We start from the raw sequence: 23,316 nt of genomic DNA, 5'->3' as shown, positions 1-23,316 counted from the left end.
TCACCAGTGCCACATAAAGCAGGACAATTACCTCTCATGGCTGACATATGACACTCCTGTAAATAGACCCCAGAATGATATTAGCCTTTTTCACAGCTGCATCACATGGTTGATGCATATTCAATTTTGTATTTGAATCCTGTCCTCTAAAGTGCTGGTAGCTCTTCCCAGCTTGGTGTCATCAGCAAATTTTATAAGCCTATTCTCCACTCCAGTATCCAAGTCATGAATGAAAATAGCAAATAGTGCCAGAACTCACCCCTGTGGGATCCTCTTGATCTGTCCTCCCAGTTTGACAGCAAACCATTGATAACTATGCTTGCGGTTTGGTCTTTCAACCAGTTGTGCACCCACCTTATATTAATTTAATCTAAACCACATTTCCCTAGTTTGCTTATGAGAATGTCATGTGGGACTGTGTCAAAGCCTTACTAAAATCAAGCTATAACACTTTTATGGCTTCCTCCCTATCATGAATATGGCCAGTAATTTTTTCAAGAAGGAAATTAGGTTGGTTTGGCGTGACTTGTTCTTGACAATTCCATGCTGGCTATTCCTTATCACCCTATTATCCTCCAGGCGCTTAGAACCTATCTCAAAACTGAGCAAAGGGCCCCATTCTAGGGGCAAGGAAGTCAAGTCGTTCGGTTTCCATGACCCATTTGTGCATTGGTCTTTCTGTTAATAATGTCAGGAGGTCCTTGCACACACCAGCTGCTCACTGATTGCATCAGGAGTTTTGTCTGCATATAGCGCGCAAGGTTGGGTCTTCAGTGTCAAATGTGCAGGTTTCTTTTGTGATGTGCACTCTTGTCCGGGAGCAAGTAGAACGAGCCCCCATCAACTCTTGTCACAGCATGCCACCATGAAGCCAGCAGCTGTCAGCAACTTTGGGACGCTACTCATTTGGGACGGCGGTGGACTACTGATCAAGAAATGAAAGTCTGTGTGTTCTATTACCAAGTCCCAGGCACTATGGCCCTTAAAGGTATTTTGACGCCTCGCTCCCACGGAGATACCTTTGAGGATCTGGCCTTAAATCTTTTATTTAATGAGTGCCTTATTACAGATTTTAGGGCCTGATCCTGTGGGGTACTGCGTGTCCTCCAACTCCCATTGACTGAAGCAGGAGTTGGGGGCACCCAAGACCTTTGCAGGATTTGGTCCTTATGACAGGCTTGTTGCCCAGTGATTTTATACATTACAAGTGTAGCTGCTGTTAAAACCCATATTCCTGAGGCATTTCTGTTCATAAAACACCAGCAGTGTACTATGCAAGCACAAACCCTCAATGAGTGTGAACTGTGCCTCCTGCAGTGTCCTCATATACTTATGCCTCACACCCAGGGTCACTGCTAGGAGTTTTGACGTCCCGTGCAACTGACAAACACCCATTCCGTCCTCCAAATCAAACTCCTCCTCATCTGTTAGAGCCACATCTTCAGAGGCACAGGGCATCTAAAACTCCCATGGGTGTTGTAGGAGTTCATCAGTTCTGAGGATTTAGCTCTTACTGCCCCGTAGGTGACCGCCCGTCCTGTTTATGTGGTAGAACCAGCCCTGCATGCTCCTGAGCGTGCGTGAGCTGGCAAAGAGAACCCCTAAATCAGGGCAGGGGCTGTGAACTGTAAATGATCTCAGTCCGTTAGGGTGAATGCATGCAGATATTTAAGGTAAGGAGATTTCAGGTCAGCCTGGGTGCTGTTATAAATGGAAGCGATATCTTTTTTTTTTTTTAAATTAGCAGCTATTTCTTGTATAACTCTTGCCACAAAAAGTCTTTAAACCACACCTGGAATTATTAAGAGGCTAACCTATACAAATATCCCAGTAAACTCTATTATGCTAAATTCATAGTTATATGATGACATGTAAACTCTGCATTTACTGCAAGGGGCATATAGTTCCAGCAGATGAGGGAATGCAGCAGGGTTGATGTGCTGTACTCGGGATATTCTAACACCTAAATGAAGATCTTATTAGCTAGTAGAAAGGCCCACAGAGCACAAATAGAAGGGAAGAGAGGGACAGGGAGTTCTGGGAAGATGATAAAATGGTAAAGGGGAATCAGAGTTAACCTGCAGCTTTGTGCTTTGCAGAAATCATTTACTAGGAGGTATTTGCAAAGAGGGCCCAGCTGTGGGGAACCTGCAAGAGCATCAAAATCTTAGAGTTACCAGTGGGTGTCACTATAGGACAAGCAGCATCCTGTAAAGAAGGGCTGGGGAAAGTGGTGGGGGAAGAAAGTGGATCTGAAAAACAGGATGCAGACCTGGAAATACCATATGACTAGGTGAGACATCTGCATATTCTGTTAACACCCCCCCCCCCCGGCAGTACCAAGGTTCCCTTTGCAACAAATTAACCAACAAATAAAACAGCTTTTAGGATTAGCTGACACAACACTTTGCATTGTGATGTACAGATGAGAGATGTACTAATTTTCTCCTTCTTAGTGAATTTGGTGCTAGATGGAGCCTGAACTCCATTCACATTGCAAGTTGTGGCACAATGGCAGGAGACACTTACCTTGCTGCTGCCCATGGCCCATTCAGTCCTTGGCTTCTCTGCAGTGACTGACAATAAAGGCATTAGGATGGGAACTGGTTCAAAGGTTGAAGTATTGTGGATGTGTGTCCAGTAGGACCTGGAGTGAGGTGCACCAACTACTTTTTGAGCAGGCCATCAGATTGCAGCAACTTTTTGCCCTTGGATTCAACCTGGCAATCTAGAGGTAAAACACTCCACAGTCCATCACTAGCCAGTCCCCTTTAACACTCTTTTATTTGACTCAACCATTACTTCTTCTTACCCTCATATTCTATCTTGGGCATCTAGTACCCACCACTGTAAAAACTCAGTATTCTAGCTGGCAGGGACCCATAGTATAGTAGAGTATGAAGAGCTACCTAAACACCTTTCTTTTCACAATTTCATATGGGACAGCCTTGCAAGATGTAGCGATTGCCCAAACCCTATTAACTTCTATAGGAGTTGAGGGCATTCAGCATGTGGGATCAGACCTCTGGAGCTTAGTTCTAGTCTCCTTTTCACTGTACTGACTTTCTGTAAGCCCACAGCACTCAAACAGCATTTGTTAGGCCCACAGAAAGTTTTTTTTAGCCCTGTACTAATGAAGCCCTTCTGGGGAGAGAGATGTTATTACCATGGTCCTTTCCCCTTTCACCAAGTCTTACAATGAGCTGACAGGTCACTTTACATGGCCAGGGAAGTTGTTTTCCTGTTGTTGAATGGCAGGTTGTGTATGAACCTAATCATAGTGTATTGTTGAGAACCGGTTGCTAAGGTTTATTAGATGCACAGTTGCTTGGCTTCAGGTTATAAGCCAAGTCACTTTTTAGCAAAACAAGACATTTAAGGCCCAGCCTTCTTCCTCCCCAGTGTGATGGGAAAGGTCTCTTGTTACACCCAACTTCTCTCAGCACATCACATCACATCACATCACATCACATCTTGCTATTAGCCTGCTAGTTACTTCATATCTGCTCTATTAAGAGACCCACACTAGACAGAGAGAAATATATAGAGCACCTAGCTGTGGAACTGGCCTTTTATCTCTCTCTCTCCAGGCTTAGCTGGGCTCAGGTGTGCTCAGGGTGGAGCAGTGAGGCAGACACTCCCTTATATAAATGGGTAGTTAAGCAGCAGATGCCCCTAGGGGCAGGGTCACTTAGAAATCTCAGACGCAACACACTAGGCCTAGCTCACCCCAGGGAGCTGCCAGTGTAATGGAGTCATCCCTCCAAGGTAAGAAAAGTGCTTGTTTGTTCCAGTGTCCAGATCAACAATGCTCACTATTCATGCAGGACTCTGTCCCATTATGTATAGATTCCGAAGGTCAGGCTGGAAAGCCTGATATTCTTAAGTGGAAGTCCTGTGCTAGGCACCAGTTCTGGAACCATCAGTTTGATCTCTTGGCTGGCTTCAAGCCCACCCAACTCTCTATTAGAATTGTACATGGGGTCCGGTGCTGTGAGGATAAAACCCTTGAATGATTGTGAGGTGCTAAGGAACTGCAATGATAAGGGCTGTGTAAGGACCTAGCTTGATAGGGTCACTCAATGAGAAAGGAATGATGCAAACAGATGTTTAAAACATTGTATTTAAATATATCTGGTACAACGTGAGACATGTTAATAGAGCTGAAAAGCAGAAAACACAGGAGTAATTCATTATTCAGCGAACAGTTTTTCAGAAAAGCAATTAAAGTGATCAGACCCATTATTCAGAGGCACTTTCTTAAGGTGATAAATCCCACTGGGAGTGGCCTTTTTAAACTTGCCAGTGTAAATGCTGTTCTTTAGAGGCAGGTCTGGGTCTTCATATGCGTTTGCACACTGTCTAGCACAATGGGGCATCTAAGTGTGTTACTGTAATATGTATAAGAAATAATAATAATAGTCATTACTCGTACTGAAGTTGGTTGAGCTTGTAAATTCATTTGGTAGACCCGTGGAAAACGGACAGGCCTGATTGCCACAAGGAGCCAAGAGTTAATCAAGTACAAATGTCATCATCATCTGGCTTCAAGTAAAGAGTTACTTTGCACTAAGGCCCTAATACAGCAAAGTATTTAAGCATGTATTTAAGTCCAATTGAAGTTAAATACATCATTAGATGCTTTTCTGAGTGTGGGCCTACCGGAGGACTTATTTATCAATTGGAACATATTGAAAATATGTAAATGATAAGATATAAGTCAGGGAACCAGGGACTGTTACTCCTGTATAATGTACTATGAAAGAAAGAAGAGCTATTTTCAGTGTAGTCATGCTATGTAATCAAGCTGGTAAGGGTGGCTTTGTGCTACCATTTTGAATCCAAGGGAGAAATGCACTGTAGCATTATTAACCTGACTACAGTAATGGATTTTTTCCTGTTTGCCAGAAGCTGGGAATGGGCAACCCGGGATGGATCACTTGATGATTACCTGTTCTGTTCATTCCCTCTGGGGAACCTGGCACTAGCCTCTGTCTGAAGACAGGACACTGGGTTAGATGGACCTTTGGTCCGACCCAGTAAGGCTATTCTTATGTTCTTATTTGATATGATAAGATTGGTTAAAATGCTTGCATATCATCCTAGTGAAGAAATGTATATTGCAAGCCAGAAACTGGTAAATGTGCTGATTTATTCAGTTACAGCAATATGAATGTAGCCTTTCTAAACTTGAAAAAATAATTGTACACTAGAATAAAAATCTATCTTATATTGCTAACTTAGTATTCTAACATGTTACATTGTTCAGTAAATGACTTCTGTGGAGCTTTCAGGCAGCTGTATATATGCCCTGGGCAAGGGGACCACATCTCACAGGTATTTCTGAGTGGTAGACACTGAATGCCTTTTTATGAGTGTCACGGTCTGGAAAGGTACTGAGATGAGGACCAACCTATAATGAAAGAAGCAGATATATGATTGGTTACAGCGAGCAGAAATTCAAAGAAAGGAAACTTGTAATATGAATTGAAAACAGATTACAGTTTAGCTCATCGGCTTCAGTCTTTTTCAGAACATTATTCCAAACTCTAAAGAAAATTGCATCTGAAAAAGTGGGGTTTTTACCCATGAAAGCTTATGCCCAAATAAATCTGTTAGTCTTTAAGGTGCCACCAGACTCCTCATTGTTTTTACTCTAAAGAAAGTCAATTAACAATTTTAAAATTAACACTAACTCTCTGGTTGGCTGATGAGTATTTAATCATGGAGATAATCTTGTTAACATTCCAGAAACAAGTCCTATAACCTCATTACAACAAATCACTCATTTAAACTGACATTTTCAAATGTCCATGACTAGAGGTTGGCACCTACATAAGTGGGCTCATTGTCAGAGGTGTGGAATGCATTCCACTCCTCACACTGAAGACATGAGGAAATACTGTTGTTTTGGTAGCACCTGGAAGACCCAGTCAGGATCAGGGCCTCCTTGTGGTAGATGCTTTGCAAACATACTTAAGAGACAGCTGTTGCCATGAAGAGCTTACAGTCTAAATGGACAAGAAGACATAGAGTGGGGGAAAGAGATGGAACATATAAGACGAGTGATCAGAGTGATAGTTGGCAGACATCATATTAATTCCCATGACTTTTTTTTAGAGTGGTGGGGTGTGTGTGTGTGTGTGTGTGTATACATATACATACCCAGCAAATATATACAATATCTATGCATGTATGTGTGTGTATGAGATTGCCTGTTTAAATTGTAAATTCTTCTGGGCAGAGACTAACACAGTCAAAGGGTGGGTTTAGATTATCAGCAACTCTGAAAATATGGCATTTAAGTACTTTCATATGGATTTAAGTGCTTAACTGTAGACACTCACATTTGAAAACTTTGGCTATAATAAAGTGTCTCAGCATCACAGTTGTAACATCATAAATCTCTCTGAGAAGAAAATGTGTATGAGAGAGAGATCCCAGAAGCTAATGTGTTTTCTCTTAAAATATTTGATCACTTTTTCAGTGTCTTTTAAGAGTCAGAGCTTGGGATTCTCAAAAGTGTTTATTGTTGGGCTAACTCTACTCCTTTTGAAAACCATGAGAGTTTTACCACTGATTTGAACAGAAGTAGAATTGAACCAGGTAGAATTGAAACTGTGTGCTTTTGAAAATTCCACTCAAATACTTTAGGGACAAATGGCATCACTTTAATATACTTGTTATTTCACATACAATGGTATTAATTTTTCCATTAGACTTTGTGAAACTGGACAGAAGTGCTACATTTTGCAACAATTCTAGTTTATATATAAATATTTGTTGTATTTCTCTCCCACCCCACTTCAAGTCCAGAAGCTCAAACTCCTGACTCAACTTCCTCCACTCCAGCTTTTTATTCCCTAACTGAAGTCATGATATCATTTGTGACGTTGGCATTGCATGCTGTGAGAATGACTACCACTAGCAGAACACAGGAGCAGGGGAATGCATAAGGGGGGGGGGGAATCCCTCTTTTCATGCAGGGTCCTTTGTTCATAAATATAAAGATGACAGAAGAGAAATAAAATGTTATTTAAGCAGAATTGTTACTAGGTTTGTAAGGATCTCCAAGAAGTTAACAGCAGTACTCTGGTGTCTTGTGTATAAACTACAGTACAAGTGGATGCATTCTATTAGTGTTACCCAAGGTAAATGTTGATTAAGGTTGAATGAGACTAGTCCTAGCTTCAAAATTCCTACATTAACTTCCTGGCACAGGCTGACACCCTAAACTTGGAGGGCTACTTTTCACAGGGGTAATAGTTCACGCTTAGCAGCTTCCAGAGCATCTGAACACGTTGCAGTTAGGTGGACCTGGAACTAACCCTCCAGACCTATAACACATCAACTCCTGGTTGCATTTGAGGCCCTAATGACAGAGGCTGGCTGCTCATTCACTACCTCACCTGGGAACTTTGCACTGAGATTCCACCCTACTAACACCCAGATGTAGGAACAATGGACAATACAAACACAATACAATACAAACAGTTAGAGCCCTCCACAAACTTATGAACAGCCTAAGGCTTCTGACCTCAGTATGAATAAGTGGGAAGCACCAGGTGTACGTTGGGGCAAATTTTGCTTTAAAAAATGAGAAGTCCTCTGATAACAAAGGTCATTTGAGAAGTATGGATTAGTCCCAGGACAGTAATTATAGTCAAGACCGGGATGGCTTTATGTCAGAGGTCATGATATGACAGAGGTTGGTACAAGAAGTCAATGCTAAACTGGTGAATCCTAATCTCTGGCTATTCCACTTCTAATTCTCATTTTAAATGATGGACCAAATAACATTTTCTCTAGAGAACTCTGATAATCTAAACCATTATTCTGATGGTGTTTGAACTGCAATACCGAAGTCTCACATCTGATACACAAATTGAAACAAATCATGTGAGCGAGTGCTAATGTACAAAGTGCTTTTTTAAATGTCATATGTTGTAGGGTTTTATAGTTGTAATTATTTTCAATTCAGCTCATTAAAAGCAACTTTTAACTGAGACCATATTTTAATGTCAGATCACACCAATAATCTATACAAGCCTTTTTCAGGTGGATTGTATTTAACATCTGACCTCACATTCAGGAATTACAGGGAAAAACCCTTATTATGAAAAATTAGAGATGCATATATTTGTGGGTTACTTACACATACATTTCTCAATTACACAAAGTCCTTTTAGTTGAGAAGGGGGAAAAATATAAAGAATCACCTACCAAGCATTAGCATTGTTGTGCAAAAGTCATTGCAAGTAAAGGCTGATCTATCGTTTTAATGGAGGATGGATAAATAGTACAAAAGACAATAAACACTGAGGGCCTGATCCTCAGCTGGTGAAAACTGGCAGAGCTCCAGAGTGATGCTGAGAATCTGCCCCTGAGACTTTTATTTTGCTCCAAGTATATAGGAACTAAATTTGCTAGAAATGTTTTATTAGAAATCTACATTTACATTTATATTACCACTTTAGCCCTTTGAATGTATAAATTGATTACTAGTATTTATTAATGAACAGGGCTCCATGGGAGAGTGGCAGAATATTTGATTGCTATAACTGGATTAAATTATTTGAAAGATTTGCTTTTGAAGATGAACCTGTTAAGGGATGCTAGGTGGGGAATGAATGGGGTCATGGCTTTTCTTGCCTCTGTGAAAGGACCTGCATCCAGTTGCCTGTTCCTTTTGTGAGCTCTATCCCAAACTACACACGTATGGGGAGGTAGGATCCAATCCCTGTATGACTCTTCATGTTAACAAAAAGGATGCCCCCAGACTCCCCTTCATTTCCCCATCACCCACTTGATTTAATCCCTTTAGCAGGTGACAAAACCCTTTCTTAAGCTTCTATCACAGGAAAACAATCTTTACTCCCTTTCCAAAGCATCGCTCATTTACAGGATCCTAACAAAGGCAGGCTCTTAAGTTTTCTTAAAAAAAAAAATCAACACAAAATAACTCTGTCATATTTGTAGATTTCTTTCCAGTGAAAAATAGCACACAATATGGGAGACAAGTACACATGTGCACTCTCACCTATATACACAATATCCCCATGCGCGCACACACACACACACACACACACACACATACATATATGGATGCAAATGATTTCCGTGAAGCCATCACTTGTGAAGCTTGACAGAAAATAATGAGAAACACTAAATCTTTTATAAGGTCAACACTCGAGCAGCTGTCAAACAAGAAAAGAATTTAGCGAAAGAGCCGCAAAAACTTCCATCGCCTCATTAAACCCAACAGGGCCCGGGCCTGGCGTGGTGAGGAGACGCCAGGGCGCCTCCGTTTTGTGTCAGTAATTTGCGGTGGAGGAGGAGTGAAGACGAAGCAGCCAGCGCCGAAGGAGCCTAGGGGGAGGCTGGGGAATCGTTAGCGTGCCAGGAGCGGCCTCGGTTCCTAATTGGAAGCATTGGGCATTATCAACGGAGGATTTGCCTCTGCTCCCTGACAGCTATCTGGGCCTGGAATGATAGCCCACTTGTCAGTGTAAAAGACCATTAAAAACAAACCATTTTGATTTAATTGGAGGCGGTGCGCTGGGGGCCCAGGTGAGGAGCCTCATCAGCCGATTCTGGCTGCTGATGCCTTTTTCTCCCTGTATTGATGGGTCCCCCTCGCCACCTCCCTTTCAAAAACTGTCTGGGAAAGAGAGAGAGGTACTGAAAGATCCTTCACAGTCACATTGAGAGCTGCTTTCAATAGGGTTGTCAACAAATGCCATGACAAGTTACAAGCAGGATGTATTTTTAAAGCAGATGTTATTCTGTCCACAGCTGCACCAAACTCGGAGGATTTAGCATCTGGATTATTAGGGTTATAAATACTGTGGCTATTACTGTAGGTAGAGTGGTTAGCAAGTTAAATAAATGGAGGGTTATTTCCCTCTTCGCACTCCATATTTTCTTTTCTAATTAAAAGAAAAATAAAGAGATTACAAGACACAATGGGGTGTTTGTGTGTGTGGAATATTCTTATTTTGCTTCAGAAACATGAAGACATTCAAAAGTAACTAGCGATTTTTTTTGTTTGTCTTGAGACACTTTAAAGGGGGCTGATTGGCAGAATGTAACTGCTCAGCACTTTCTGAAAATTAGGGCCCTTTAAGATGTCTTAAGTTGAGCACCAAAAGTCACTTGTCACTTGGCCTTGGGAGGGATTAGGGCAGTAGTTTTCAACCTTTTTTCATTTGTGGACCCCTAAAAATTTTCAAATGGAGGTGTGGATCCCTTTGGCTATCTTAGACACAGTCTGCGGACCCCAGAGGTCTGTGGACCAAAGATCGAAAACCACTGGTCTAGAGGAATTCACCCATTTGGATCTTCATCCAACTCACCTTGACACTGGATCTAGATAACTTTCACATTGGCTGTCAGAGCATCCTGGGGAGTTAAGCCCAGGACCTCATGCGTGCTAACTGAGAGCTTATTCTCTAGACCAACAAACCTGTTGGTAAATGTGTCCTGTGTTGAAGGTAGAAAAGGGACCCATGGTATGAAACATGAGGTGATTTTAAAAAGCATTCGCATGTGCTTAGTACATAGTGAAAGTAGTGATGGAGGTACCCTGCAGTGCATGCTGAGGACACGATTTGTATTACATTTGCAAAAAGATGATGAAAGCAAACTGGTCTGAGTCATTTGCTCATAGTTAAGTATCCCCTGGACAGGAAACATCAGCAGAACAGGCACCAGCTGCCAACCCTTGTTGGTAGCCAATGAGGGGGACAAGAATTTGAATGAATGTGGATACTGAGCTTACCTTCTCAGCCCTGGAGGTATTAGTATGGGGAAGACTACACACTGCCTGTGCTCTACCTTATCTTATGGACACTTTGAGGCCTTCAGTCTCCAGGGCTGTCAATCTGGGATCTTCCACCAGCACTAAAATCACTCAATTTTTAAAAAACAAAATGTGGAGGAAAAGCAATTTAAAACATAGATTTTTTTTTTCTCCATCAAAAACAAGAGCTGGTCTGAGCTGCTAAGTTCAGTGCGTATGTCTGGATCTCAGATTTTGGCATGGTTCATTGAACATACAGCGGAAGTGGACCAGTTGCAAATCAACTTCCAAATGGTTCTGAGGTATTTGGGTTTAGGTTTTGGATTGGGCCTATCTCTGATCAGAAGGTGGTAAACCTTTTTAAAAGAGAACTTCAGGACCTGATCCGGCTTTCCCTTACATCAGTTTCAATCAGGAGAAGTGGAGGAGTTGGAAGAGCAGTGGAGACAGTCAGAGGGAAAAGCACCGAGGGCCATCCGTGCACTGAGAAGGAAGGGTAAACTGAGGATTGCTGAAGAGGGCTTAGAGACACAAGGGGAGAAGTTACTAATTACACTGTAGACATGAAAAGGGATACTGGTGAAAATAGGATTACTGGGGTTATTAAATATATGGGAAGGGGAGTACCAGGGGCTGTGATCAGAGCTGCCATGCTGGGTGAGGTCTCGGCTAACATTATGCAAAAGTGTTAGCAGAAACCAAAGTGATTTTAGTGCCTGTGGCCAACACTTGAGACTGAAGTCCTCAATTTATCCATAAAACAAGGATTGCACAGACAGGAGTAAGATTCCCCTCACGTTGCCCCAACCCAGATCTGGAAGGGTCACCTGAAGGATAAAATGGTAGTTCCATTTTCCATAGCCCATTCAATCTTTGGTGCCTCTGCTGAGATTATCTGCCTTAGGTTTTTATATAGTGTCTATCATCAAGGCATCTAACTTGCTTACAAGGTGCCAATTAAAGGCCATTGTGGTATTTGATGCAGAGCTCTGAGTCCACTAGGAACTGGACTGAGATCCACCAATTCAATTGACATAGGCTGCAGAACAACCCTCAGATACTATTGACTCTTGGTCAGTCAATATTCTGACCTGAGCTAGATGTCAACTACAGCTTAGCATGGAAAGCTCTCTTGGCCATTACTCTATTCTCCAAGCATGATCTAGATCTCCAGGAGATGAGTTTTATAACACCCTGAATGTGTGAAGTTTTTTGCTGTCTGCCTCAAACTTCTGAAGATAAATGCCAGATCTAAACAGCTAGCCCAGTGTGTATTACATGTATCCAACACTGGTTATTTAAGCACAGGCTAAGGCTTTTCTGACAAGACAACAATTGCTAGGTTACATGAGCTGTGCTTGTCAGTTCAGTTCCTTAGATAGAAATAGAGGTGCAGCAGAAAAAAAACCAAACTCTACTCTTTTTTTTTTTTTTATTAAACCTCAACTGTTAATTTTTGTGAAGGATCAGGCTGTGAGCAGATATCAGATCCCTGGTGAGAATCAAATTCTGGAGCCCAGAATTTTGCTACAACATTTATACGGTGGGGATTCCTTAATTACTTTCACTGGAAATTTACCTGACAGTGCTTTCTCAGGTAATGCAAGGCATATTCAAGGAGAGCCGCTCATCCGTTGACAGTGTCTTTGATTTTGTGCTAGGTTACAAATTAAGTCTTTTGCCAAGGTATCCTAACACTTGCTTGTCAATTGCTTATCGCTTATTCATATAGCGTATTGAGTGCAGCTTATTTTATCTGTTTGAGAAAGCAGTGTATGTTGACAAATATTTTGTCCAAAGTTGTTGTGGGATTTCTCTTTTTTCTTTTTCTTTTTCTTTTGTGCCCAAGTAAACAAGAATATTTTCCCTGGAAAGTGAGCCTGCATTCCTACGTGAGTTTAAACCTCTAGTGAGTAAAGAGACACTAATGCGTTTCAATGACAGTGTGTAGGTATATTTATTCCGACGGGCCAATTCTTCTCTTTTATATCAGTGCAATCTGGAGTAACTCTACCCAAGTTGACAGCCATTCTGGATTTATACCAGCACAACTGAGACTAGAAGCTAGTACAGACTGTCCAATTTTGGCTTACTGACATGCTAGCTTATTATTAGTATTAAACATTTATGTTTGAGTAGAGCCAAAAGGCTCCAACCAGGACTGGCTCTCGCTGTGTTTGGTGCTGTACAAATGCTATATTTCAACAGCAGCTTCCTGCCAGAATCAGAATTGACACCTAGGACTAAATTCTGTTTTGTTAAACCAAAACAGGCAAATCATGACCCTTAAAAAGATAAAGGGTCAGATACATCCATGATTGAGATATGAGGTCAGAAGCCAAGCTGGCCCAGTGCATTGCAGAGAGCTATGTGAGCAACTCATCTTTGGAGTTGTCATTGATTAGATTGCTGTGCATCCAAATTTACCCCTCTCATAGGGTTTGGTTTTAGTTTCAAAAGAAACTCAAAATGAAACACAAAAATCCAAGCCAAATCCTTCTCCCCAGTTCTGGCTGCTCCAGGGTTCCTCCCCCAGGACTGCTCAGCTTGCATCCTGTGTCTTCTTTCTAGAAAGCCACTTCCACCTTCCTTGTATCCAGTGCATAACAGCAAAACACAATTCTTTCCAGCAGGATCCTTGCCTATTAGCAAGGTGAGGTTTTAGGCAACCACTGTCAGATTATGACAGCATGATTCATCAACTCACATGGTAATATTCAAGGAGGTGAGTCCAGCTTATTTAGGTCCCCAAAATTACCTTAACCTCTTTTCTTCTTCTGAAGCTCAAGATTTTCATGACCTCTTCCTTTTCAAACCATTCCATATAGCCGCAAGGTATTCAAAAAATAAAAAAAGCTTTGTTGCAGCCCCTCTCCAGCATAGATGCAGAGATGTCACTCTGTGCCCCTAATGTGGGAGCACAAGGTTGGTTTGTATATAGGGGACACACAAAAACTGTTTGGTTCTGTTTGCTTTGACTTGCAGTTAGTTCGCACTGCAAAGGGTGGACTGGTGCCAAAGTTCTTTAAAGCTTGGGAATGTTTGGATCTGGGATTTCGTACAGCGAAATTTGGGTCCCAGATTTCCTTCTTATAAATTTAATTACTTGGCTGCTACACAGAGTGTTTTGCAAAAAGGGCATTGCTGGAATCCTGACCTTCAGGCCTACAAGGAAAAACATCCTTATAAAATAATCGGAATTTGGTTGATTTAAAGGCAAAACAAATTTATAGCCAAATTCTGGGTGGTTATGGGCATATATGTGTGCTAACCAGTGAAACAGCTCGCATCACCCCCAGTCCCAGCTCCTCTGATAAGTTACAGAAGAACTCATTCTGCACATCCTGTATGATCAGCATTGCAGCGGAGCATAACAGATGGTAACAATGAGTAAGGGAGGTGGTCTACGTATTTATGCACATGCCCCTTCTGAGTGGCTGGCCACTGTTTACAATCCCCTATGTATTTAGTCCCATGTCTAGAAAGGACAGATTGTCTAAAGGGTGCAAGGTGAATTTTTCTGGGCTGTACATAGCTGGAATTCCCCTGCATTCTGCAGTGTATGTACGTAGTTGTATCTAATCACACACAAGTTTGTTTTTCACTGTGCAGGATTGTCACTGTCCCTTCACTCGCTAGAGTGTGGTCCCCTCAAGGCTAAGTTTTAGCAAGGAGAAATAAAATGGGCCACAGAGAATTTCTTGGACACACAAGAGCTGCATTAGCAAAACTGGAACCGAGGAACTGAAACAAAACTATAACAAATCAACGGAAAAGTGTCCTTTCCCTTCTTTGGGTGGGTGGGTAGAGGCTTCCTGTTGGGATAAACAAGGGGTTAAGCCTAGAGCAACTGCCTGTTGTGTCTTGTAAAAATACCACAAATCAGCAACTTTCACTAATGAACTGCACCTTGGTGTGTCACTGGTTCCCCACTATCCTATTATATCAGCGAGCTGGGCAGTGCCTGCCGAGCTGGGGGCCCTAGGAGACAGGAATCAGGGTTAGTCTTCCACAAAGAGCTGTTATGTAAGAACAAACTGTACAGTGCATGAAAGCTTGTAAATCAAATGGTTAGCTGAATAGCATGTGCCATTATTCTAAAGCAGTGGGGCTGAAACCTAAATCCAAACGAAAATATAGTCAATTTGTCTATACTTTAATGACTGAATGACTATGTAATGTCACGGAACCATGGAGCTGTGGAGAATGGACAGAGGCAATTAGTGGAAAAGAGCAAAGCTCCTTCATTTCCTCCTCCTCCTCCCTCCCACCAAACACTAGTTTGAGGTCAGGTGAAAGTCCTCGGTGGATTCAGTGTTGACTCCAGTCTAAGGGCTGTTGAAGATCTGTGCGCCCAATTTCTGCCCCTCTCTGTAAGTGATCAGAGCAAAATGTATGAGAAATTTTCCTCTCCTTTTCATAAGCTTAAAAGAATAATGTCACTACCATAGAGTTTATTCTCCCATTACAAGGATATGATGCTACAGGGCGCTCAGCCCTCTCACTTCCCATGGAAATCAATGTGAGATCAGGCCCTATGTTTGTAAGGCACCTGAAAGATGATGTGCAAGGACAAAGTTTGATCATTAAGAGAGAGGAAGCTTCACACCACTTGCTCTCTCGCTGCCGCTGTTGAATCTCCTTCTCTTCCCTGTTCCAGCTTTGCCGCAGGAATAATATCCACCATAGGCACCGACTCCGTGGGTGCTCCGGGGCTGGAGCACCCATGGAGAAAAATTAGTGGGTGCTCTGCCCCCACTGGCAGCCACGCACCAACTCCTGCCCCACCTCACCTCTGCTCCGCCTCTGCATCTTCCACTGAGCGTGCCACATCTCCACTTCTCCGCCTATCTCCAAGTGCTTGGCACTGCCAAACAGCTGTTTGGTGGCGTAGCAAACTCCAGGAGGAAGGGGGGAGGACCGGGAGTGTGGTGTGCTCAGGGGAGGAGGCGGGGAAGCGGCATGGCTGGGGAAGGAGTCAGAATAGGGGCAGGGAGGGGGCGGAGTTGGGGCAGGGACTTTGGGGAAGGGGTTGGAATGGAGGTGGGGCAGGGGGAGTCAGGGCAGGGCTGGGGGCAGAGGGGGGTCGAGCACCCACTGGTGTGAGCAAAATCGGCACCTATGATATCCACCTCCTAGCAGTGCTGAGGCTTGATTAATGCTTGTCAAACTCTATGTGAGAGCAAAGTATTAATACAATATCGGTGTCCATTCAGGGTGCCTTCCAGAGGAGGGTCTCAAAACATTTTGCAAACATCAGTTGAACTTTACAACCCTTCCACCCCACTCCCCTCACTGAGATGAGAAAGGTTTATTGTACCCATTTTACAGATGGGGAAACTGAAGCATAGAATTTGCGCAAGTTTCTCGGCAAGTCTGTGGCAGACCTGGAGTGGAACCAGGATTTCCTGCCTTCCAGTCTTGTATCATAGCAACACTTCTCCTGAATCCCCAATTACCCTCCACAGCTAAATAATGCAAGACAGTATATTAAGTGCCCTGTGTGTTATAGGGCACATTAGACCAAAACATTATGCTCCAAGGCCGAGAACCATCTGCTGCACTGCCGTCACCCTCACTTCTTGCCATTCTCTGGAGAATACGCCTTACACATACACTCTAGACAGCTGCCATAAACTGGCTTTAAATGCTCCTCCTTCCTTGGGGGAAATGTAGCAGTGGCCAGGAGGTGTAGGGGGTTCTTTTGAGTTTCCCCTGGGTAATGCAGAGGCCCCCAAGAACAGAGGGTGGAGCTGGAGAGACATTATAGTTAAAATCCAGCTGTGGGCTGTCTGATTTGTGGAGCTCCTCATCTCTGCTGGAGCACCTCCCTGCTCTGCTGGACCTTAGGTACCATACAGGGCTGGCTTCTGCTCCAAAGGCAGAATTCTGAAAGTGCACAGGAGTGGGGCACGGCGAGACCAGGGTGGGCTGGCTAAGGAGCAGTGACGAAGATTGCAGGAGATGGTGCTTGGGAGAGGGTTTCTTGAGAGAAGTAGGAAGCCTGGGAGAAGGGGGCTGGTCTAGGGGAGCTGTTAGACTTTAAACTGGTCTATAAACAGTTCTGAGTGCATAGACTTTCTTGCACTAACTGATAGGATCCAGTCCAGATGCCATTTAAGCCTTATGAGAAGCTTCTCCTAACCTCTTATGGGTTGGAAATCTAACGAGAACAAATTCTTGAGATTTATATTGTTTATTAACTCATTGATTTTTTTTTAACCCCATCACCAAAGCATCAGGGCATATTATATAGATTAAAGGTAGTGTCATGATAAACTGCCTGCAGTCGACAGCACTATCCGCTCCCCTCCCTGTGCCATCATATTTAGTTTTCACTAAGACTGCAGCCACTTTACCACAACCAAGAAAGTGCTTGTGTAAAAAGATACCTTGCACCATGCACAAAAGGTTGGATTATACCTCCTAATTCTGCCCTGCTCTGAAATATCAGGAGAACAGGCTTTCTTATATGATTCTGGTATTGCTCCTTCTTGTTCTGGCTGGAATTAAATAAATGCAGCAGGCACAACTGAAGTTCATCCAACTTCTTAAAACCTCAACAAACGCTTGGGTTCAGTGTGGTTCAACAGTTGGACCAGTTAGTATTTTAATAGAACTGTTTCACCACCCCTCATATGAAGTTATAAGTGGGAGATATGTTTAAGGCCAGGGACTGGAAACCATTGAGTAGAGGTACATGGCCATGGAACTGTCAGCCATAGGACCATGGATCTCCTTTGTTTTATTATTATTGTTGTATTAACTCGGCAAATAGTTTCAGGGCCGCACAATGGAAATATTTCATTTCCCTTTATGGGAATCCTGCTCTGAAGCCCTGTTGAGCATTGCCTTTCCCAATCTAAGCTCTCATATGGACTGATAGCAAATCATATCTGCAGCTGGGGAGAAGCAACGCTTTCCAGATTAATGTAAAGAAACAGAAGGATTATGGAATCGATAGGCCTCTACAGAAAACTGGCTAAGGCCTGGATCCCACATGTGGAACAGTCCCAGCAGACCAAGGGAAGAGCAGATAGAGAAGAACTTGGAAAAGAGTGCATGAGACTGCCTGTGTGGGCAATATATAAAAACCCAACTACTCTAACGGACAAAACAAAAGGGGGAAAGTGAAAAAGAAAAACAGAGAGAGACTGAAAAATGAATAGTGATGGAAAGGTCCAGGGTGAAAGGAGCTATAAAGCAAAGGCATGCCCCAGTATCTCGTGTGACTTACACAATCTGTTTAACAGCGATCGGTCATGTTCTTTCCCAGACATTAGCTGCAGCAGCAGCTCCGAGCTGACAGGCAACTAGGATAAATGATTACTGACATATGCTAATAGGACAGACTTAGGCAGGACGTAAGAGGCATACATCAAGGTGGTGCAAAACATATTTCCTGGTCGAAACTCTGAAACTTGTTCAAGTAGATTAGCTTCAGGAAGTCACGAATCCTCTTCATTATTTAAACCACAGTTTAAATCAACGTAGCGGCTAAAACTAACCCCCCTCTCCACCCTCCCCCCCCCGAAATGTTGGCCAGTGCTAAGGGGTTCTTTATAATAGTATCTATCAATGCCAGATGTGGCCATGTAAACTCCCCACAGGTTTTGGATGCTCAGACTTTCAGTTGTTTTCCCCTTCAGCCTAGCTCCCTTCTTCGTTTTCTTTGTAAAATGCCCCCTGGCTCTGTACTTGCAGTTTCTCTGTAATTTACACCACAAACAAAGATCCCAGAATTCAAAAAAGCACCTAAGAGTGCAACAGGGGGCAGAGATTAATACAGTGAGGTGCTTAGATCCCATGCTAGGACATGAAACTAATCTTGACTCTTACCTGGATCAAATTAGGTAAGTGTCATGTGGTTCTATAAACCTCAGCAGACCCTTCATTCAATCTCAAGGAGACTATTGTCAATCAGACAGTTTAGAGGAATACCAAGAGTGCAGACTTTTCTGGAAACCTGTAATTCTCAGGGTAACAATACTTCTTGAACCAAATTAACCCGGTATGAATTATTTATAGAGCAAAGCAACAAGATGGCACGCTTTGTAAATGCCTGTTTTCTGAACAGTATTGCTTGCTCATTTCAGGGGTACGTTTGAGGTTCAGCTATTAACGAAGAATAAAAGATCCAGCTTGTTTTAAGAGTGAGGCATAAAAAGATGCGTTTCTAATCTGGCAAAGCTGTTGAAAGTGTTCAGAAGAATTTGGCAAACAAATAGCCTGAAGGAGGGAGTGACCTGGAGGTTCCTATTTCCTCCGTATCTGTCTTCTAGGCCCCTATGCTGCAAACATGCACATTCTTAACTTCAACCCTGAGAGTGGTACAACTGAAGTCAATGGGGCAATTCACATGCTTAAAATTAAATATGTGTAAGTGTTTGCAAAACTGGGGCTTTAGATTGCAAGCTCTTCAGGGCAAGGGCTGTCTTTGTTTGCTTTGTACAATAATACCAAGCACACTGTTGTATTGTGTTAAATGGGTTACACATGTATCTGTGCAGGTGCCCAATCATACCTTCTGAAAGTGGGGCATGTGCCAAAGAGAATCCAATTTCACAGGCGGTGGTTGTTTTCTGAGAAGCGTGGTCCGAGTTTCATAGACTTTATTTTTCTGCAACTAAAGGCAAATAAGATGTGGGAAATAACCACCTAGGAACAAGCCTACTCCAGTGAATAGATGCTTTCATGGATAAGATGATCTCCAATATGCAGTGGTAATTTAGACCTCATCCCGACAGAATTATAATTGTGTGAATTAAACATTTCTTGATAAATCATTTTTGGATCGATGGTCTTTAGAGGCAGCCTTTGGGTAAAGGGGATACTCCTATTTAATTGGTCTAGGTCTTCCTCTCATATTAACTTTTAACTCTAGCTGGTATTGATGCAGAGAACATTTTGCTCAGGAAAACCTCAGTGTTCAACAAATGTAATAAGCGGATAAAACCACGCAGAAGCATTGTTTTCTGCATCACTATGATGCAGCCACCTCTGGAGTGAAACAGGGCAGCTGTTCTGAAGAGGAAGAAGAAAATTATCAACATTTAACTGAATTGCAGAGGTATTTTAGATAATCAGATGATGTAGTTCTGATCTGAGCAGGGCGTAAAGGTTAATGGGCCTACTCTTGCAAAAATGGTTATGGGATTCTTAGTGACCAAAAGTGATCAGGACCTCTATTTTATACTCCATCCCAAAGGGACAGCACAGAGCCCTATTCTCCATGCTAGAACAGTGGTTCAATACTGACCCAGGAGAAGAGTTCACCCTGCAAGGTGTGGATTTCTTGACTGTTGGCCATTCAAGTACTATCCTAGCATGACCATGCTTAGTCTGTAGCATCTGATAGACTCATCACACAAAGTGCTACAGGTTTTGTGAACTTTTTTGGCTATATGGTGAAACCCAGGATTCTGTATCACCTAAGTGCAGTCTAGTATTTAGGTTTGCATTCCTTAATTCAATAGGAGATGCCTGCAGATTTCAGGAACTCTTGATAAAATGGAGGGAAACACAATAGTCTCTCTCTAAGATTAAAAAAAAAATCAGTCATTAATAGATCAGGTAGCAATGTATTTTCCAACATTCCAGACAATGCAGCTGTAAAATAGCTGCTAATTAAAAACATTGTATTCTTGCACTTCAACTATAAAACATACTTTGTAATGGCAATAATACCACTGAAACTGGTCATTACCATATTAACTCAACTCTTCCTTGAGCCATTAACTAATAAACCAGTCATTGGCTGCTTTTAAATGTTATTACAATATTGCTGCATATAATGGTGCTGTGTTTCACACTCGGACTACCACTCTGCCTGCTGGAGACAGACAAGCAATGCCTACATCAGAGCTGATGCCTTTACTAATTTTAACACATGTTGGAACGTATGTTAGGATAGTCACTGGTGCCAAGTAACTTGCAGAAAGTCCATCTCTGGGGGTGACATTGTTCTGAGATCTTTTATTGGGACTCCCAGGGTGAAGATAGAATTCCTTGGAGGACTCCGGAATGTCAGAAGACTTTGGGCCCAATTGTCATTAACAAAAAGGCCACTTCCCACTGCAGCGGCGAAAAAGAGGCCTTACTGTTAAGGACAATCAAGCCCATTCACCTTAATTGATATGAGGGTTTTCAATCACAGTGGGAACCTTGGACCTGATTTTAAATGGTATTTAGGCACCTAAAGATGCAGATTGGTGCATAGTTGGGTTTTCAAAACTGCCTAGGTAGGTTAGATTCCTAATTCCTATTGAAAAAAGAACAGGAGTACTTGTGGCACCTTAGAGACTAACAAATTTATTAGAGCATAAGCTTTCGTGGGCTACAGCCCACTTCATCGAATGCATAGAATGGAACATATAGTAAGATATATACACATACAGATAAGTTGGAAGTTAGCATACAAACTGTGAGAGGTTACTTAGTTAAGATGAGCTATTATCAGCAGGAGAAAAAAAAACTTTTGTAGTGATAATCAAGATGGCCCAATGCCAACTCTGTCCACTCTGAAACCTATATTTATTCAAGTGACACCATCATAGGATCTAATCACATTAGCCACGCCATCAGAGGCTCGTTCACCTGCACATCTACCAATGTGATATATGCCATTATGTGCCAGCAATGCCCCTCTGCCATGTACATTGGCCAAACTGTACAGTCTCTAGGCAAAAGAATAAATGGACACAAATCTGACATCAGGAATCATAACATTCAAAAACTGGTAGGAGAACACTTCAACCTCTCTCGCCACTCAGTAAAAGATTTAAGGGTGGCAATTTTGCAACAGAAAAGCTTCAAAAACAGACTCCAACGAGAAACTGCTGTGCTTGAATTAATATGCAAACTAGATACCATTACCTTGGGTTTGAATAGAGACTGGGAGTGGCTGGGTCATTACACATATTAAATCTATTTCCTTAAGTATCCTCACACCTTCTTGTCAACTGCCTAAATGGGCTATCTTGATTATCACTACAAATTTTTTTTTCTCCTGCTGATAATAGCTCATTTTATCTAATTAGTCTCTCACAGTTTGTATGGTAACTTCCAACTTATCTGTATGTGCGTGTATGTATATATCTTACTATATGTTCCATTCTATGCATCTGATGAAGTGGGTTGTAGCCCACGAAAGCTTATGCTCTAATAAATTTGTTAGTCTCTAAGGTGCCACAAGTACTCCTGTTCTTTTTGCAGATACAGACTAACATGGCTGCTACTCTGAAACCTAATTCCTATTGAGTCATTCGGGGTTAGGTGCCAAGGGTATTTTGAAAATCCCATTAAGCATCTATCTGCCTCTTTCAGTGCCTAAATACCTCTAAAAATCTGCCCCCCATCCCTAAAACATATACTCAGTTGTACAATTCTTGAGATTTGCACTATATAGCTATGGTGGTGTATGCTGACCTAGAACAATGCTCTAGATACCTGCTAGCTGAAGCCAAGCTGACTTTAATGGAAAGGAAAAAAGAGAAATACAGACATTTCTGCAGAGGGAAAATGCTTTGCCGCAGAAAATGCAGTACTTTAAGATCTTTTTGCTTTGTTTTGATGGTGCTATTAGCAGCCACGGAACCAAAGCTCCATCTTTAAACTTATCATTGATCTTATAGCAATTGACATTTAGGGCATTGCCTTTTGCCCTGAAAAATCCCACAGGTATTTATAAAAATAAAAAGGGGATGTAGGGAGGCCTTGCTTACTAGCAGCTCTTGTTCTCCAAATGCATTGCCTACATGAAGTGGCTCTGTAGGAAAAGTCCTGGCCCAACCATGGAACCTTTTTGAGCTGCTAGGGGCTGAGGCATATCCCCCAAACCCTACATACTTAGGGAGTGAGAGTATAAAAGCCCTGCACTCTCCACCCACTACTGAAATGTTTCCAACTCTGGGGAGGAACAAAGCAGTGGCTTAACAGTGGTCAGCAAAGCTACACAAGTTTAGGACAGGAAGTGAGGGATACTACATCCAAAGTGCTGTTACCTTTTTTTTTTCCACTTGCTGGGCAATGGCTATTGCCCTCTGTTGCTCCATCCACACCTCCTTGTACCTGTGCTGGAGAAGGTCAAAGAAGGGAGTGGAAGGCCTACAAAACATTCAGAAGATAAAATCACAATGGGCCAAAGCACCTCAGGGGTACACCCATTTGGTCCCTCTAAAAAAGACTTTGATTTATATCTGCAGAGGATGGCAAATGCGACTGGTGAGAATCCTATGGCTATATCATCTCTGCTGGAAACACGAAAATTTGTTTTGATGAGAAGGCCCTGCTGCAGAAAGAAACCGTATTATGTACGCTCACACAGCACTATAAGCCCGATGTATAGTATTTGCTCAAGATAACCATGCAATATATAGTGTAAGCTTCCCTAGTGCATTCTTCACACTCCGATCACCAAATGTGCCTTCCTGCACAATATTGGGACAGCTTGATCTCCAGCAATAAAGGTCTCTAGTATGGTGGAAGGATTGCAAGCAGCACCTTGCATGACAACT

At 42.4% G+C, this 23,316-nt stretch overlaps 1 protein-coding gene across 2 annotated transcripts in view; it reads right to left on the bottom strand.

The window, feature by feature from the left end:
- Positions 1 to 4,223: 4,223 nt before the first annotated feature.
- The window catches only part of CFAP77 (cilia and flagella associated protein 77), a 102,146-nt gene continuing 83,053 nt past the window's right edge, over positions 4,224 to 23,316 (bottom strand). The window contains exons 4-6 of one of the 2 annotated variants that reach the window (XM_038374862.2): positions 22,804 to 22,906; positions 19,326 to 19,427; positions 4,224 to 5,413 (exon numbers count right to left, since the gene is read on the bottom strand). In XM_038374862.2, coding sequence (XP_038230790.1) covers positions 5,291 to 5,413; positions 19,326 to 19,427; positions 22,804 to 22,906 — 328 coding nt within the window. In that variant the 3' untranslated portion in view covers positions 4,224 to 5,290. The remainder of the gene's footprint in view (positions 5,414 to 19,325; positions 19,428 to 22,803; positions 22,907 to 23,316) is intronic. The other variant, XM_043498838.1, reaches the window with a different exon arrangement.

Source organism: Dermochelys coriacea, chromosome 16 (assembly GCF_009764565.3).
Source record: "Dermochelys coriacea isolate rDerCor1 chromosome 16, rDerCor1.pri.v4, whole genome shotgun sequence".
In the NCBI taxonomy this organism is placed as follows: Eukaryota; Metazoa; Chordata; order Testudines; family Dermochelyidae; genus Dermochelys; species Dermochelys coriacea.
The sequence above is the reverse complement of the archived record's forward strand: the minus strand, read 5'-3'. Positions and strand labels throughout refer to the sequence as shown.